The sequence below is a fragment of the Eptatretus burgeri genome, chromosome 4 (assembly GCF_056783735.1).
Source record: "Eptatretus burgeri isolate ZD-2024b chromosome 4, Ebu_testis_v1, whole genome shotgun sequence".
Classification (NCBI taxonomy): Eukaryota; Metazoa; Chordata; class Myxini; order Myxiniformes; family Myxinidae; genus Eptatretus; species Eptatretus burgeri.
The window spans coordinates 2,632,733-2,652,591 of NC_140964.1; the positions used below are offsets into that span (position 1 = coordinate 2,632,733).

The 19,859-nt window shown below is 50.7% G+C and overlaps 1 protein-coding gene across 5 annotated transcripts in view; it reads left to right on the forward strand.

Moving 5' to 3' along the window:
* MLLT10 (MLLT10 histone lysine methyltransferase DOT1L cofactor) overlaps positions 1 to 19,859 on the forward strand; it is a 99,526-nt gene that overhangs the window by 73,313 nt on the left and 6,354 nt on the right. For all 5 annotated transcript variants that reach the window (XM_085876678.1, XM_085876677.1, XM_085876679.1 and 2 more), the window contains 2 exons: positions 159 to 580; positions 812 to 908. In XM_085876678.1, the coding sequence (XP_085732804.1) occupies positions 159 to 580; positions 812 to 908 (519 nt within the window). The remainder of the gene's footprint in view (positions 1 to 158; positions 581 to 811; positions 909 to 19,859) is intronic.

The window sequence follows — 19,859 nt, forward strand, 5'->3', positions numbered from 1 at the left end:
GAATAGTATGAGATTGCCCGTTAAAAAAAGTTTCCATGGAAAATCTACCTTGGAGGAACTTATTTCCGGAGGTATTATTATATCTACTTTTACATTCCCTACCATCCCCTACCCCATCCCACCACCAACTTTTCCCCTTCCCCATTCTTCACTCCTAGGAGCAAAGTGCTTGCAGTCAAGGTGCCAGCACCCCACTGTCGGTGCCGAGCTCTTCACCGATGACGCCAAGCTTCGCTCCACCGATTCACTCTGCATCTGGAGTCGGGGCCCCACCATCCTCCACTACCTCCTGGCAGTCACAGGGTTCTTTAACCGCTGGTGTGGCAGCCGTGACCCTTGCTGGGCGCTGCAGTGGGCCTCAGTCGGCTGCGGCAGTGCCGTCGTCCTTGAATGCACTACCAGCTGGGGGTAGGATCTTGGCCAGCCTTCCTGCCAATCAGATAGCCATTAATGGTCTTGTGAATGCACTTAATGGTGTAATTCAGCCACCTGGACCTGGACAAAATGCAAACGTCTTGCCTTCACCATCCACTGCCAATCCTACTATTACGCTCTCATTGCCCACCAGCCTCAACAATACGTGAGTTACGGTCTACATCAAGGTCCAAATCTCTTAAACTTTTATACATAATCTCCTCTGAACTTCAAGGCTTATTTTACAAGTTTGTGTTGGACTTGGATTACAAGTTCTGCCTCCCCTTTAAATGAATACACTTGGAATTGGGGAAAAGTCCCAGATTTGAGTTCATGTTCTATTTGTGCCATTGATATTTGGGGCTCTAATGCTATGTATTGTATTTGTGGTTACCAGCATGCCTGGTGTAGCTCTGCTTCCTGACCAGCAGCACCCAATCCTTCTCCACCAGCAACCACTGCAGCAGCTTCTTTCTGGGCAACCCTTTAGCCAGGTGCGTCAGGAAAGCCCCTCGCTCCCTTGCTCCATGCTTGCACCATCATTTCCTATTGACAAACCTTTCTTGTCCCTTGTTTTGATTGAGTGACATTTTTATAGTGCAGTAGTTACCACAGCATATATGTGTATGTATGTGTATATATATATATTGGGTCGCCAAAATAGGTGACCCTGATTGTCAGTAATTCTGTCTGTCTGTTTGTTTGGATGTTTGTTCGTTTGTCATCAGCATAATTGGTAGTAAACGTGGGCCGATTTTGACCAAACTCGGGTGGTAGGTACATCTTATGACCTAGTGCTTTGGAAATTGTGATGGTTGCTAGGGATGCTTTGGTTCCCTAGCAACAGCCAAAAAACCTTCAAAATCGGTACCGTTCACGCGAAATCAATCCCACGTAGGCTTATGAAATTTGGCATGCATCATCTACAGGTGATGCTCTACCAAATATATTCCATTTTTGTGATATATGGAATAGTTTACCCGCAGCGCCCCCTACAAATGGGGTATGCCCCAAAATTGGCGAAAATTGAAGGTCCCCTAGCGACCAGGTGAGTGCATCGATCCGAATGAAACTTTGCAGGCTCATTGCACGCAATAAGTACTACAACTATGCCTCAGGACATATTGACCGATATTGCTTAGGTCAGTGGTCAAAGGTCAATTAGTGCAACAATCGATAATTTGCGAGAGCTGGAGGTGCCTTCGTGCCAAATACTACTCCTCCTCCGGTTATGGTCATGAAAATTCACACTAATCATCTGGAATGCATTGTGCACAAACAATCGAGCCGGATTTTCGATTTATTTCTTTGTTCATCCACAGCACCCCCTCAAATTTGGGGTTTCCGATATCAAACCGCATTTTCGGTACTTTTCATTCAAATTGATACCGAGTAGTTATCAGTAGATGGAACTCGATGAGATTTGGTATGCATAATCTTAAGGTGATTCTCTATCTGGTATTTGACATCCATTTTGTTCTATATCTTATAGTATCCAAATGGCAACCCTCTCAACTTGGGTTTCGAGGGCCTTTGAGCATTCCCACCGAAAATTCAAAGTACACTAGCTCCAAGACGGTTGAACCGAATCGAATGAATCTTTACATGCTTATAGACAGTAATGAGTACTACAACTTTGCTCGTTTGCATAATGACCTATCTAGAGTAGGTCAGGGGTCAAAGGTCAATAAGTGCATTTTTTGGGAGAAATTACCATTCAAGGCAGCCTTGCTCCGACACGAATTAACCAATACGAATGAAAGTTCATAGGTACATAGTACTCAATGAGTACTACAACTATGCTTCATAACATATTGAACTATCTCGGCTAGGTCAGGGGTCAAAGGTCAATGAGTGCATTTTTCAGACAAAATGACCATTCAAAACCCCCTTGCTCCTACACTGGTTAACCGATACAAATGAAAGTTCATAGGTACATAGTACACAATGAGTACTACAACTTTGGTTCAGAACATATTGACCTATCTCGGCTATGTCAGGGGTCAAAGGTCAATGAGTGCATTTTTCGGGCAAAATCACCATTCAAAGCCGCCTTGCTCATACACGGGTTAACCGATATGAATGAATGTTCATAGGTACATCGTACTCAATGGATACTACAACTTTGCTTCAGGACATATTGACCTATCTTGGCAAAGTCAGGGGTCAAAGGTCAATGAGTGCATTGTTCAGGCAAAATGACCATTCAAAGCCCCCTTGCTCATACACGGGTTAACCAATTCGATTGCAATTTCGTAAGTACTTTGTACTAGATGAACTCAGATCAGGGGTCAAAGGTCATCGGATGCTCGGCGACCCATGGCCACCTACCGGCGTGTGTGTGTGTGTGTGTGTGTGTGTGTGTGTGTGTGTGTGTGTGTGTGTATATATGTGCGTGTACAGTCATGCGCCACTTAACCGACAGGGTTACGTTCTGAGAAACGCGTCGTTAAGCGACGTCGTCGTTGTGCGAACATCATTTTTTTTTTTCATTTTCGTTTTCGAACATCGTTTTCGAACATCGTTTTCGAACATCGTTTTCGAACATCGTACTTACACAAACCTAGACACCTAAGCTATATGGTGTAGCCTATTGCTCCTCGGATGCAAACCTGTACAGCATGTTACTGTACTGAATACTGTTCGGTAATTGTAACACACATCCAAGAGACAGAAGACACGTTAGATTTACATTTGTGCAGTTCATGACGGCCATCAGTGTTGTCAGCAGCAGCTTACAACCTCCTCTCGCATCAATTATAGAAAGGTGAATAAATAGCTTTTGTTTTTATAAATCCGTAATCATTGCATCGATATTGTAATTTACAAATGAATAAACAAGCACCTGTCAATTGTGATATATTTTCGGAACAGTGTGATTGTTTTAACAACATAAAAAGCTTCACTAAAAATAAATTTGTGTTTTAATTGACGAACAACAACAATTTATTCGTGGAATTCTTCAATTCAAAGGCAATTTACTTGCTGGAAGGTAAACGTGGAAACATTGGTTCAGTTTGAAAGCCGATTTCCTTGAATCCCGATTTAGCACGACCCTGTTTTTTTAGCGATGACATTTCATGGACCTCAACGATCGCATTATAACAGGGCCACACTCATTTATTATCATTATGAGGTATGTTCTGTAGTGTGTACATAATTGTATGTGCTATTTTTATACGAGGCAACATCACTCGGTGATAGGAATTTTTCAGATACATTTTTTTTTTCATTTTTAATTATTTTTTTTTTCAGAGCTGGCAGACCCGTCGTATATGCGATCCGTCGTTGCCTGGAACGTCGTTAAGTGGCGCATGACTGTATATATATATATATATATATATATATATATATATATATATATATATATATATATATATATATATATATATATAGTCATAGTTCATGAACTGGTCACCCTAAAAAGGCGGAGTTGGTACATGTTTTTCAAAACATCCACTTTCCACTTTGACTACAGACCAGAAAAACCACAGATATCTAGATATCTTAGTATGAGAAGAAAGGTAATTTTGTCTAGTTTAATGTGGAAAAAACAGAAATAAAAAATATGCAATAGTTTTTTTGGTCACAGGCAAATAAGTGATACAAGTCAGGGGTGGAGTAAACAGGTGGAGGTGGCGGATGTGGCGGAGGCGGCGGATTTGGTGAGTCCAATTTGGAATAAACTGAATTTATTTCAATCAATGAGCTTTAATCTAATCTGTTTTGTTATTTTTTAGGTGAGTTACACTTAGGACTTGCTGTTGCATGATGCAAAATTGATTATTCAACTCGTTATTATTCAGCAAACCCTGACCAATATGTACAAACTCCTAAAATAGATCTAGTAAATATCTTTACAGAGTTATGTATCGAGCAGATTCTCAGGATTAATTTGGCACTTGAATTGTCCAAAACGGTCAAAGGATAACTGATCCACATCCAATTTACTCAGAAAGGGTGAATTCGAGATAAACACGAAAATATATTTTCCTTGTAATGCATTATCCATTAAATTAAAGTTCATAATTAAAAATACCATATAAGCCATTAATTAGTGGTTTTTGCTAATTTTTTTTTCACACAAGTGCATGTAGCTTGGTGATGTCTATCAACACAGAGAAAACTGAAAAATTGGATATTTTGACCCTGTAACGCAAATGATGACCAGTTCATGAACTACGACTATATATATATATATATATATATATATATATATATATATATATATATATATATATATATATATATATATACATACATATATTGTTGTGGTTGACGAAATTCGCAAACCACCATTCAGGTCCCTTAGGTGAGATATCTCTGTAAGTATATGTGTAGTTAGGCCCAAACCCGTTGTTTAGAGGGAATAAATGTCATTCATTCGGGCTGCGACCCCTCTAGATAGCCGTTTTTCTTTTACTGTCTTTATTTTGGACCAGCCGCCATTACTACCATTACTACCACCACCAACCACGTCTCAACAGCCATCACACAACAACCACCAACCGCAACGCCGCTTCACAACAACAGCCACGACCTTTACCGTCACAACTCGCCCTCGCAACCATCGCATCACCGTCATTCCCGCGCCGCTTGTGGGCACCGATACTGGACTCGTGCAGGGCGCGCACCGAGCAGCGGGTGCAGAAACGCCAGCCTTTCCGAAGAAATCGGATCAAAAACGACTCACGCCCACTTCTGTTCCGTCCTATCAGCGAGCATGGGGCGATTTGGCCCCGCCTCCAGGTGCGTCGGAGTAATATCGCTATATGCAGATTCATGGATCAAAAAGCATTCACGCCCACTTTTCTTCTGTCCAATGTGGAGCCAGCCAGAGGTAAAGGGTCGAAGGTGAAGGAGCGAAGCCACGGGGGCTATAAAGGGCCGCGTTCGCTCGCCAAAAAGGCAGTTAAGTAGAGTTGGGAAGAAAGTTCGGAGTTGAGTTGGGAAGAGCCAGTCAAGAGATGAGTCGGAGAAGGCAGTTGGACGGAGCTGTGGAGAGTTGGAGAGGTGGCGGCGGCGAAGGCAGTCGAGGGGGTGCTCGTGTCAGAGTCGGGGAGCTGTGGAGAGGAGAGGCCAGCAACGCGACCGAGGTCGTGGTGGAGACGCTCGTCGCGGGACCCGAGCCAGGGAGATATCCTCCTTCCCCCGAGCATCAACAACCCCCTCCTGTTTCCCCCCACGCTGAGATAGTGCGAGAAGGGGGCCCCGTTCCCACCCCATTCCAGACACTGTCCGCGAGGCCCGCGGAGTCGGGGCGCCACCGCCATTTTGCGGCTCATCATCAGACGGGTAGGCCCGACGCGGTCTCGGCCCCAGGCCCGTCTGCCCCCATCATCCTTGAGGGTGGTCCTTTTCTTTTGCTTTGAGTATATGTGTTGTCGGCGCCGTCTGTGAAGTAAAACTGTATAAGTGTTGCCGTGTGCTCGGTAGTCGGTGGTATATCTGCATTGTTTTGCTTTTACATTTGCTTTTTGTGTATTATTGTGTGTTTCTTCTTCTTTTACATTTGCTTTTGGTGTAATTGTATATGTGTGCTTTCCGTTCATCGTGAAATAAATGTGCTTTATGTTGAACTGTTTTCCCGTTTCGCTTCGTCTTTTCCTTTATTGAATCTCCATCTTACTTCACGTAAAGGGTTGGTCGTGGGCTAAAACGCCCGATAATTAATCGAACCGTCCAGGTTGACGATAACACCGCTCGGTTATCCCGATAGTACGGAACGGGTCGCTTAAAGTGGCCCGTGTCCGAAGTCGACCTGCGGCGAGGTGCGATCGCCCGGTCTACCCTCCGTGTGGGTACTTAGGTAGGTCGAATTTGGCGAGCAACCCTATCCCACGCGGGGGCCGATTGGCACGATCGTGGTGAGGCCGAAAGGCCCACCCGTGACTAGTTCCCGGCGTTAGTCCGAGAGGGTCACGACGGGATTGTCCGTCCGGTGGGCGACGTGCCGCGATTCGAGTTACGTGGCCGTTCGCACGCCGGCGGGCGCGAATCCGCAACAATATATAATATATATATATATATATATATATATATATATATATATATATATATATATATATATATATATATATATATATATATATATATATGTGTTGTTACGAAACTTGAAACCATGCGCACTCAACATTCAGGTCCCAAAGTTAGTTATGTCGATAAGTATGTGTACAGTTAGAATCCATCCTCTTCTGTCTGATGGGAATTACATATGTGCGCTACGGGTTATTTTTTTAGTTAGGTTTTTTTATCCATCCACAACGATTACTGCAAGATCGATAACAACACCGACGCCATTGCCCACGTGCATTTGACCATGTACTTGGGCAGAGATTTTCATCGTCTCAGTTGCAACTCCACCCCTTGTCCAATCACGCACAGAGGGTGACTTTCCCACGACACCCCAGCCAATCGGGTGATGCGAGCGAGGTTGCCATCCTTCGACCAATGGGACTCCTCCACTGTGTGAGGGGCGGTCCGCGTGATGTCACCACACCTCCCGGACCAATCAACGGACTTGGCGTCCATTTTGGCCAGTGACAGAGGCGACGAGCGCATTGCGCGCCAAAACTGTCCAGTGAGGGAGAGTGGGTTGCGAGGAGGTGGCTCTTCCCCTCTGGAGAAGGAGGGGATAATTGTTGGCGCGATCGGACGAGAGAAAAAGTGTCAGAGCTGGTGTCGGGGCTCGTGTTGGTGGTGCTCGTGGTTGGTCGAAGTGTCGGAGTTCGTGGTTCCTTAGGTGGTGGTCGTGTTGTTCGTCGTCCACCCGCTCCCCGGTGTTCTGGCCTGCTGGGCGCTCCGTGGTGGTCGCCGGTCTTCGCCCCTGGTCTTCTTCTTGGCGCGAAACTGACCGTGTGCGTTCGGGTCCCTCCACGTGGTTCGCAAAGGAGCTCACAGGCCCTTCGACGACCCAAGCTCCGAAAGTGTGATCGACCAGCCGCGCGCTCGTGGCCAGGTAGCCAGCCGTTCTGACTCAGCCGAACTATCCTCCTCGGCTGGAGAGCCGAATAAAGACCCGGCGGGGTCCATTTCTTTGGGTGTGTGTCTGTGTGTGGGCCCGTCTTCAAGTAGAATTGTGTCAGTGCTTTCTTTTTCTCATTGCACATTACATTCTTTATTTGTGATAACTCTGCTCTGTATTCCCTTCCCCGATTATTGTTATAAATAAATATCCCTTTTGTTGAAAGTACCAGCTCGTTTCTGTGTTTCTTTCATTGGCTGAGCACGCTGTATATTAAGAGATAGCGAGGGTAAATTATTCATTTGGTCCGACACGGCTCTGGTAACTCCGCTCGGTTACGCCGGATCTGATCCGTTACCTGCGACTCGGATCGGACAGAGTCGGCCGAGGGTGTGATTCCCGGGTAGTTAGACTGCGTGGGTATTTAGGTATATTGAAATTGGCAATTGACCCTACCCCACGTGGTCGACCTATTGGCGATCTTAGGTCCGATAAGGGACCCGTGACCTTTCGGATTTATCTGAAGGTACGACCTAAATTCCGTGTGTTCGGTGGAGCCAACTCGACTGCTCCCCCTAGCGGTTGTCCTCGCCACCGAGACCCAGCACCACAACAATATATATATATATATATATATATATATATATATATATATATATATATATATATATATATATATTTTTATATATATATATATATATATATATATATATATATATATATATATATATATATATATATATATATATATATATATATATATATATATATATATATATATATATATATATATATATATATATATATATATATATATATATATATATATATATATATATATATATATATATATATATATATATATATATATATATATATATATATATATATATATATATATATATATATATATATATATATATATATATATATATATATATATATATATATATATATATATATTTATATATATATATATTTATATATTTATATATATATTTATATATATATTTATATATATATATATATATATATTGTTGCGGATTCGCGCCCGCCGGCGTGCTGACGGCCACGTAACTCGAATCGCGGCACGTCGCCCACCGGACGGACAATCCAGTCGTGACCCTCTCGGACTAACGCTGGGAACCAGTCACGGGTGGACCTTTCGGTCTCACCGCGATCGAGCCAATCAGCCCCCGCGTGGGATAGGGTTGCTCGCCAAATTCGACCTACCTAAGTACCCACACGAAGGGTAGACCGGGCGATCGCACCTCGCCGCAGGTCGACTTCGGACACGGGACACTTTCGCCTCCATTCCACCCACGCACACCTGCGTGTTACGACGCACACAGTCCACTCCATCACATTCACACCGGGAGACGCGGCTGCGTGCTCCCGCATGCCCACCGACATCTCCCTTACATACCGCTCTCTCACACACACGGTCTCCCTTGCACAAACCATACCACTCACACGTGGTGCTCCATTCACTCGCGCGGGGGCACTCACCCGCGGTGCCTCACTCACACACACGGTCTCCCTTGCACACAGCGACCTTGCACACGGCCGTTCACTCACGCATGCGGGGGGCACTCACCCGCGGTGCCTCACTCACACACGCGGGGGCACTCAACCGCGGTTCCTCATCCACACTGGCCGTTTCACTCACACACACGGCCTCTTCCACACACGGTGCCTCATCCACACACGGCGTGCTGGGAAGCACGTACTCTGGCACCATCGCCACCACACCACTCACACACGGGGTCGCTTCCACACACGGGGACGCACTCACACCCTGCACCACACACACAGGGACAACCACACTGGGGATTCGTGTCCCCACAAGGGTCTCCGGGGCCTCTATACCCCCCAAGCTCTCCGTGCACCTGTCCACAGCACCCGTCCCCTCAACCTCGCAAAGCACGACCGAACTCACCTGGTCATGACTCGCCTCAAGGGGGCAGACTCCCTCCCCTCGTTCCTGGAGGAGGCCATCCAGGTGCTCGCACTGGGTCCCTACACACTCCGTGAGCTCAACCTCACTATCCTCCACTACCTCCGTGTGTGTGTGCGCGTCACTTACCCCGTCTTCATCGTGTTGTCTCTCCTCTATTTTTTCTGTCTCCCGTGTCTCTATACATTTATAAGTTTCTGTCGTCGTCACCTCGTGTCTCGTCTCACACGTTTTGGTCTCCCCATTTAATTTTTCCCTCTTGGTCACCGTCGATTCCTCTGTCACGGCCCTCGCCCAACACGCCCCCCGAATTATTTTTTTACCCGCCTCCACCGCGGGCCTGTCAGCCGCTGCACCCCCTTCCAGCTCGTTTGCTTCCACACGTGGAGTCGCCATTCCTATCTCCCCGGTCACGGCCTTCATGCCCGCCTGCAGGCTTCGGCCCATGTTCTGCGTCTCACCCCGCAGCTTTTTCGTTTCTTCGTTCAATTGCTGTGTACTCGCATCGATCTTTTCGTTCATGCTTTTTATTTTCGCATTCATTTGTGCCAGCATGGTGAATAGCTGGGCCATGTCGGGTGCGCTTGGGTGAGCCGTTTCGGCAAGGGTCGGGGGGGGGGTTTGGTGGAGAGGGGGGGGAGGAGGTGTCATACACCGCGGCCGCTGCCGCACCTATTTCGGGCTCTGGGTTCAGTTGGGCGAGTCCGTGTTCCTGCACAATCAACATTTCCTGATCGGGGATTCCATCCTGGACCATGGATTCTACACATTCTACATCCATTTCTAATACCCCCGGCTCCCGCTCGCCTTGAGACGCCATCTTGCTTCTCTTAAAGGGTTAATTTCGCTCAATCGTAATTTGGAGGGAATCGGGGGTCGCTTCTCTCACCCCTGGACCGATTCCCGTGAATTTAGCCGGAGACAGGAGAGCCCGTTTTCCTGTTCTCCGATACCAGTGCCGCGAGGAGGGCGATGGATTTGTATCGCACGACCTGACACCAGTGTTGCGGATTCGCGCCCGCCGGCGTGCTGACGGCCACGTAACTCGAATCGCGGCACGTCGCCCACCGGACGGACAATCCAGTCGTGACCCTCTCGGACTAACGCCGGGAACCAGTCACGGGTGGACCTTTCGGTCTCACCGCGATCGAGCCAATCAGCCCCCGCGTGGGATAGGGTTGCTCGCCAAATTCCACCTACCTAAGTACCCACACGGAGGGTAGACCGGGCGATCGCACCTCGCCGCAGGTCGACTTCGGACACGGGCCACTTAAGCGACCCGTTCCGTACTATCGGGATAACCGAGCGGTGTTATTCGTCGACCTCGACGGTTCGATTAATTATCGGGCGTATTCAGCCCACTACCAACCCTTTACGTGAAGCAAGATGAGGATTCAATGAAAGAAATGACGAAGCGAAGCGGGAAACAGTTCAACACAAAGCACATTTATTCGCGATGAACGGAAAGCACACATATTCAATTCCACCAAAAGCACATAGAAAAGGAAAGAAACACAATGCAATTTTACACAAAAAGCAAATGCGACAATGCAGATCTAATACCGATTACGCGAGCACACGGCAACACTTATACAATTTTACTTCACAGACGGCGCCGACAACACATTCCCAAAACCAAGGAAAAGAACACCCTCAAAGATGAGGCGGGCCTGAGGCCGAGACCGGGTCGGGCCTACCCGTCTGGTGATGAGACGCGGAGCGGCGATGGTGCCTCAACTCCGCGGGCCTCGCGGACAGTGTCTGGTAGGGGGTGGGAAAGGGGCCCCCTTGGTCGCACTATCTCAGCGCGGGGGGAAACAGGAGGGGGTTGCTGATGCTCGGGGTATAGAGGATTTCTACTCTGCCTCGAGTCCCGCGACGAGCGTCTCCACCTCGGCCAGGTCGCGCCGTCGGCCTCCCTGGTGTGCAGCTCCCTGCACGACGCGAGCACCCCCTCGTCTGCCCTCGCCGCCTCTCCACAGCTCCGTCCCCTCCGCTCCGACTCCAACGCACACGACGACGACCAACTCCTTCTTGCTTCTTCTTCCCAACTCCACCGCTCGCGAAGTCTTAACTCTCTATTCACTTGACTGACGAACGCGGTCGCTTATATAAGCCCCGTGGATTCGCTCTCTCATCTTTGACCCCCTGCCTTCGACCTTTCACTTCGCTCCTCATTGGCCCGAGAAAAAGTGGGCGTGAATGCTTTTTGATCCATAAATTTGCATATAGCGATCGCCCTCCAACGCCCTGGAGGCGGGGCCAAATCGCCCCTCGCTCACCGATTGGACGGAACAAAAGTGGGCGTGTGTCGTTTTTGATCCGTTTTTGAAGTGGAAAATCCGTGGTTTTGTACACGCTGTTCGGCGCGCGCCCTGCACGAGTCCAACACCGGTACCCACAAGCGGCGCAAGAACGGTGGCGATGCGACGGTTGCGAGGTGTGACGTGAAGCGGCGCCGCGGTGGGTGGTTGATGTTGTGGTTGGTGGTGGTAACAATGGCGGTTGGTCCAAAATAAAGATAGTAAAAGAAAAACGGCTATCCTGAAGAGTCGCAGCACGCATGAATAACATTTATTCCCTCTAGACAACGGGTTTGGGCCTAACTACACATATACTTACCGAGATATCTCACCTAAGGGACCTGAATGGTGGTTTGCGAATTTGGTAACCACAACACTACCCCCTCCCCTTTTTACAGACTCGTCCCGAGTCGTCAAATTTTCGTGTGCCATCATGTGTAGTTTTCCCCTAGTACATTTTACCTACGGATCCCTGAGTGCGACATTCCTGGTATTCGTGTCCCCAAAATAAATAACCTGAGGGCTGCGTAACTCCCTAAACAAACTCACTCACATGGACGACTTAAATAAAATTGCCGGCGCTAAGACATACATGCCGGGGGCGCACTCATATTTACAGTACATCTTAACCTTAACTTACAAATTTTACACTAAACCATGGCCCAGGATCAATGAACTCTGCAAAAAGAAAGCAGTTAGCAGGGAGCCAGGCTGCTCGCATGCAGTCTCTGGCTCAAAACAATGCAGGTGACAGGGAACGTGGCTGGCTGCTCACACGCAGTCCAAGGCCTTCCCTTTTGAACTGAACGCAGTGAACCACAATGGTGCATGGGCTGCACAAACGTAGTCTCCGTGCCAGCTCAAGTGGCACACGCAATGAGCACAACGAATGGATGGATGAACACAACATGGTGCACGGGCTGCCACTGCAGGCCCGTGTTGTAGCTGCCAACAGGGCAGTTCTCGCAGCTTGCAAACTGTTGCCTTGCGGATCCTGGCGCACATGGAAATGAACAGGGGGGGGGGGGGCAAAGCAAAAATTGAACGGGGCTGGTGAACATGGGCAGTGGGCATGGCATGGCAAAGGTGCAGGCAAACACAGCCCGCAGAAGAAGGCCGCTGCAGGCAAACACAGCCGGCAGATGAACTGGCCGGCACAGGCCTTGAAGAAAAACAGCCAGCAGATGAAGTGGCCGGCACAGGCCTTGAAGCAAAACACGGCCAGCTGATGGCCCAGGCCTTGCAGCAAAACAGCCAGCCGGCAGATGAAGTGGGCCGGCACAGGCCTTGCAGCACAGCAGCTGCAGACGAAGTGGGCCGGCCTTTGCCTTGCAGCAACGCAGCCAACAGATGAAGCTGGCCAGCCTTTGCCGTTCAGTGGAGGTTGGTGGAAGGAGTGCGGTGGTGCTGGCCACTTGGAAGGCGGGCTCGGACCTACCTACCTGTCTCCCTCCCAACCTATCGCCTTTGCCTGTCACTGTACATACCCACTCCCTTAATTTGTCAAACCCCAATTTAGCCCCAACTTATTTATTTATTTTTACTTCCCACTATAAATCGTCCCCTAACCCCCTTTATCGTCCTTGTTCGGCTAACCTATCCTGTCACCTAGCCTACTCCCAACCCCTACGTTCCCTTCCCGGAGGGGAGTAAGGTAGAGCTAACGTCCTGTGTTGAGGCCCAACGAAGCCTCAGAATGGCCTCCCCAGAGTTCGGTGATCTAACCCAAAGTGGGTCCAGCGGCCCACAACGAGAGCGAGGGGATGGATGGTGCGGAGGGGTACACTTCCTAATCTACCCTAACCATTAACTGTTAAACTACCCCGGGGCTTTCAACAAGCGCCTCTCGCTTAAACTATTGGTTCTAACAACCCAGATTCCCGTCGCCTGTGTTGGTGTCCTCACAATTTCGGGCCTCGCCCCCCCAATTTTCTCTCCGTGCCCTCACACGGTCTCCTGGCTGGGACACTTGGCTCCCTTTGGCAGGCACGACCCTCTGCCGAATCTCCCGCTATGGCACCCCCGGGCACTACACTGCCTCCGAGCCTACCAGCTCCCTAACACCGGGGAGTGCCCCCCATGGCACCTCCCCTGAAACGCACACGTGGCAGGCTGGCTTCCCAGGCCCCTTTCCGAGGGTCACCCATGCCCACAACACTGCCCACGCGGCTAATGGCGCCCCGGGCCCCCGCACCAAGCAGGCGCACCCGTGCCCACTACGCTATCCCGGCCCCCCATGGGCCCTTGGCCTACCACGGCCGACTAGCCTGGTGCCCGGGGTACCCACTCAGCGATACTCACCTTTCGCAGCCACGCTCCCAAGCCCGTCAACAGGGCTCCTGCACCCCTCCAAATGGGTTTCGAGCCTACATTCCCACCAACAACAAAACAACCTCCATTTTTCAATTTGACTAACCCCCTAACTCACTTTATACTGACCCCGGGGTCCCTTGGGCGGGAGTCACTCCTCCCCCCAATCACTCATCGCACCATGCAGTCCCCATTCGCTCCACTCACACAGACCCGCTGGCCTCACTCACTCAACAAGTACTCACCTCACAACTCACCAGCTCTTCAACACACACACCACTGAACTCTGCCATCCTCCTGACTACATCCCCTAACTAACTCGTGCTCCCACGTCGTCCCTTACACTAAAGCACGTTCCTTTTAACCTACGTAGCTAAGCTACGTCCCCTCTACACATTCAAAGTCTGTCACTGTCTCCAAATAAATCATTTTATTTCCCAACCTAAATCTGGCTACAATCCCTCTACCTAATCCATTCCACGGACTCCATGAGGACTTCCCCCTGCCCCATGAAGTCGGTCGAGCTGAGCTAACCCTTCCCCCTAACTAGTTTCCATCCTGTGCCCCGGGTAGGGGGTCTTCCACCCCTTGCCCAGGAATCCTGTGCACCCGAAAGTGAGGCTTGTTTTTTTGTTTTTTTTTTTCCATGCGCAGCACCTGCGCGGCAACTCAGAGCTCGCGCACTTTGCACCTGCCCGTGACGTCATGCAGCTGCACGTGTTCCTCGTCCCTCCTTGGACAGTACCATCCGGCAGAGATACCCCTCCTGCCGGATTCCAACCCCACGTGCAGCCATGACGTCACCGTGCGCATAAAAAAAACACAAGCCCCACGTCTCGAGGGGTTCCCCACGCGAACACGTGTGCTTTGCCCGTTGGAGCTTAATACACACGATCGCGTGGAGAACCCGTCCGGTCCAAATCCGTTTACCTGCCTAAACTTTGTCCGTCCGCGGGATCGGCAAATCCACCGCTGGCGTTTCCGGACCGGGACTTCACTCTCGCAAGCGAGCACGTGGTGGTCTCGTGCGTTGCACAGCACGAACCTCGTGCTCGCGGCTGGGTGAGCCCGGCACGGTCCCCGAAACAACTACAGCCGCTACTCGGCTTTCGTTCCTGTCATGTCGCCGTCGTCGCCTCCATTCCACCCACGCACACCTGCGTGTTACGACGCACACAGTCCACTCCATCACATTCACACCGGGAGACGCGGCTGCGTGCTCCCGCATGCCCACCGACATCTCCCTTACATACCGCTCTCTCACACACACGGTCTCCCTTGCACAAACCATACCACTCACACGTGGTGCTCCATTCACTCGCGCGGGGGCACTCACCCGCGGTGCCTCACTCACACACACGGTCTCCCTTGCACACAGCGACCTTGCACACGGCCGTTCACTCACGCATGCGGGGGCACTCACCCGCGGTGCCTCACTCACACACGCGGGGGCACTCAACCGCGGTTCCTCATCCACACTGGCCGTTTCACTCGCACACACGGCCTCTTCCACACACGGTGCCTCATCCACACACGGCGTGCTGGGAAGCACGTACTCTGGCACCATCGCCACCACACCACTCACACACGGGGTCGCTTCCACACACGGGGACGCACTCACACCCTGCACCACACACACAGGGACAACCACACTGGGGATTCGTGTCCCCACAAGGGTCTCCGGGGCCTCTATACCCCCCAAGCTCTCCGTGCACCCGTCCCCTCAACCTCGCAAAGCACGACCGAACTCACCTGGTCATGACTCGCCTCAAGGGGGCAGACTCCCTCCCCTCGTTCCTGGAGGAGGCCATCCAGGTGCTCGCACTGGGTCCCTACACGCTCCGCGAGCTCAACCTCACTATCCTCCACTACCTCCGTGTGTGTGTGCGCGTCACTTACCCCGTCTTCATCGTGTTGTCTCTCCTCTATTTTTTCTGTCTCCCGTATCTCTATACATTTATAAGTTTCTGTCGTCGTCACCTCGTGTCTCGTCTCACACGTTTTGGTCTCCCCATTTAATTTTTCCCTCTTGGTCACCGTCGATTCCTCTGTCACGACCCTCGCCCAACACGCCCCCCGAATTATTTTTTTACCCGCCTCCACCGCGGGCCTGTCAGCCGCTGCACCCCCTTCCAGCTCGTTTGCTTCCACACGTGGAGTCGCCATTCCTATCTCCCTGGTCACGGCCTTCATGCCCGCCTGCAGGCTTCGGCCCATGTTCTGCGTCTCACCCCGCAGCTTTTTCGTTTCTTCCTTCAATTGCTGTGTACTCGCATCGATCTTTTCGTTCATGCTTTTTATTTTCGCATTCATTTGTGCCAGCATGGTGAATAGCTGGGCCATGTCGGGTGCGCTTGGGTGAGCCGTTTCGGCAAGGGTCGGGGGGGGGGGTTTGGTGGAGAGGGGGGGTGGAGGTGTCATACACCGCGGCCGCTGCCGCACCTATTTCGGGCTCTGGGTTCAGTTGGGCGAGTCCGTGTTCCTGCACAATCAACATTTCCTGCTCGGGGATTCCATCCTGGACCATGGATTCTACACATTCTACATCCATTTCTAATACCCCCGGCTCCCGCTCGCCTTGAGACGCCATCTTGCTTCTCTTAAAGGGTTAATTTCGCTCGCTCGTAATTTGGAGGGAATCGGGGGTCGCTTCTCTCACCCCTGGACCGATTCCCGTGAATTTAGCCGGAGACAGGAGAGCCCGTTTTCCTGTTCTCCGATACCAGTGCCGCGAGGAGGGCGATGGATTTGTATCGCACGACCTGACACCAGTGTTGCGGATTCGCGCCCGCCGGCGTGCTGACGGCCACGTAACTCGAATCGCGGCACGTCGCCCACCGGACGGACAATCCAGTCGTGACCCTCTCGGACTAACGCCGGGAACAGTCACGGGTGGACCTTTCGGTCTCACCGCGATCGAGCCAATCAGCCCCCGCGTGGGATAGGGTTGCTCGCCAAATTCGACCTACCTAAGTACCCACACGGAGTGTAGACCGGGCGATCGCACCTCGCCGCAGGTCGACTTCGGACACGGGCCACTTAAGCGACCCGTTCCGTACTATCGGGATAACCGAGCGGTGTTATTCGTCGACCTCGACGGTTCGATTAATTATCGGGCGTATTCAGCCCACTACCAACCCTTTACGTGAAGCAAGATGAGGATTCAATGAAAGAAATGACGAAGCGAAGCGGGAAACAGTTCAACACAAAGCACATTTATTCGCGATGAACGGAAAGCACACATATTCAATTCCACCAAAAGCACATAGAAAAGGAAAGAAACACAATGCAATTTTACACAAAAAGGAAATGCGACAATGCAGATCTAATACCGATTACGCGAGCACACGGCAACACTTATACAATTTTACTTCACAGACGGCGCCGACAACACATTCCCAAAACCAAGGAAAAGAACACCCTCAAAGATGAGGCGGGCCTGAGGCCGAGACCGGGTCGGGCCTACCCGTCTGGTGATGAGACGCGGAGCGGCGATGGTGCCTCAACTCCGCGGGCCTCGCGGACAGTGTCTTGTAGGGGGTGGGAAAGGGGCCCCCTTGGTCGCACTATCTCAGCGCGGGGGGAAACAGGAGGGGGTTGCTGATGCTCGGGGTATAGAGGATTTCTACTCTGCCTCGAGTCCCGCGACGAGCGTCTCCACCTCGGCCAGGTCGCGCCGTCGGCCTCCCTGGTGTGCAGCTCCCTGCACGACGCGAGCACCCCCTCGTCTGCCCTCGCCGCCTCTCCACAGCTCCGTCCCCTCCGCTCCGACTCCAACGCACACGACGACGACCAACTCCTTCTTGCTTCTTCTTCCCAACTCCACCGCCCGCGAAGTCTTAACTCTCTATTCACTTGACTGACGAACGCGGTCGCTTATATAAGCCCCGTGGCTTCGCTCTCTCATATTTGACCCCCTGCCTTCGACCTTTCACCTCGCTCCTCATTGGCCCGAGAAAAAGTGGGCGTGAATGATTTTTGATCCATAAATTTGCATATTGCGATCGCCCTCCAACGCCCTGGAGGCGGGGCCAAATCGCCCCTCGCTCACCGATTGGACGGAACAAAAGTGGGCGTGTGTCGTGTTTGATCCGTTTTTGAAGTGGAAAATCCGTGGTTTTGTACACGCTGTTCGGCGCGCGCCCTGCACGAGTCCAACACCGGTACCCACAAGCGGCGCAAGAACGGTGGCGATGCGACGGTTGCGAGGTGTGACGTGAAGCGGCGCCGCGGTGGGTGGTTGATGTTGTGGTTGGTGGTGGTAACAATGGCGGTTGGTCCAAAATAAAGATAGTAAAAGAAAAACGGCTATCCTGAAGAGTCGCAGCACGCATGAATAACATTTATTCCCTCTAGACAACGGGTTTGGGCCTAACTACACATATACTTACCGAGATATCTCACCTAAGGGACCTGAATGGTGGTTTGCGAATTTGGTAACCACAACAATATATATATATATATATATATATATATATATATATATATATATATATATATATATATATATATATATATATATATATATATATATATATCTATATTGTTACGAATTCTCGCCCGCCTGGCGTGCGAGCGATTGCGTAACTCCAATCGCAACCGCGTCGCCCACCGGACGGACAATTCAGTCATGACCCTCCTCGAACTACCGCCAAGAGCCAGTCACGGGTGGGGGTTTAACCTCACCACGATCGTGCCAATTTCCCACCCGCGCAGGATAGGGTTGCTCGCCAAATTCGACCTACCTAAGTACCTGCGCGAGTAGTCGACCGGGCGATCGTACCTCGCCGCAGGTCGGCCTAGGACACTAACCGCTTAAGCGGTCCGTTCCGTGCTACAGTGATAACCGAGCGGTGTTATCGCCGACCTCGACGGATGTGATTCTGTTTACCGGGCGTTCAAAACCCTCTACTAATTTATTCCGCGATTCAAGATGGCACTTTCAAAGGGAAAAAGACGACGAACGGGATACATTTCACGCAAGGACATTTACTTAAAGCACATATTGCACACACACACACACAACACAAGCAAGGCAGTCATGCAATATACAAGCAAGAAATAGAAAACAAAAGTAATACGACCGACGATAAGCAAGGATCAATTTACATGCACAGTTACTTACACAGTTTCTACTTGGCAGGACACGGTGCCACAGCATGCATACAAATACAAAAAAAAAACCCTCCCCATAGGCAGGGAGGTAGACGGGGTTCGTAAACCTTTATGGCACGGGACCTGGAGGACCGAACCGGTCCCGTGAGACCGAAGGGTCTTACTCGTGCCCTCGTGGCGCGACGGTGGGCAGGTCGCGACGTCGACTCCCCACGGCCTTGCATAGCCGCGCCTGACCTCGGGCCCCTGGCGAGGTCAGTGAGCTCTCTCCGGCGTTGCTGCTGGTGCTTCCACGACCCACGACCAAACAAGCAAAAGACTGAAGGGCAGAAGGGGCTTCAGGACCAGAGAGAGCGGATGATGGACCACAGGGCGAGAGCTCATGGACCAGAGAGAGAGCGAGCCTCGTGCGCGTCCGCCCTTTTATAATCCGAGGCTCCCCCTTCCCCCCACCCCGCTTCTAGCTCCACCTCCCTTCGAGAAGGTTCCCGAAAAGTGGCGTTCCCTCATCCCGACCGCCTCACGCTGTTCATCCACCAATCGGCGGCGAGCTGCCCTCCCCCTGCCTCCGTCACACTCCTCGGAGAAACAGGCGGGAAAAATCCGCGCGCCCATCGGAACTCTTTTGATTTCCTTTTTCGTTCGACGGTTTTCAACGCGGCTTGTTGCTTGCGTGGAGGTTTGTTCAAAATAACAATAGAAAAAGAAAAACGGCTATCTCAAAGAGTCGGAGCCTGGTGAACACGAATAAATTCCCTTTAAACAACGGTGGGGACCAATCTGAACATAAACTTAG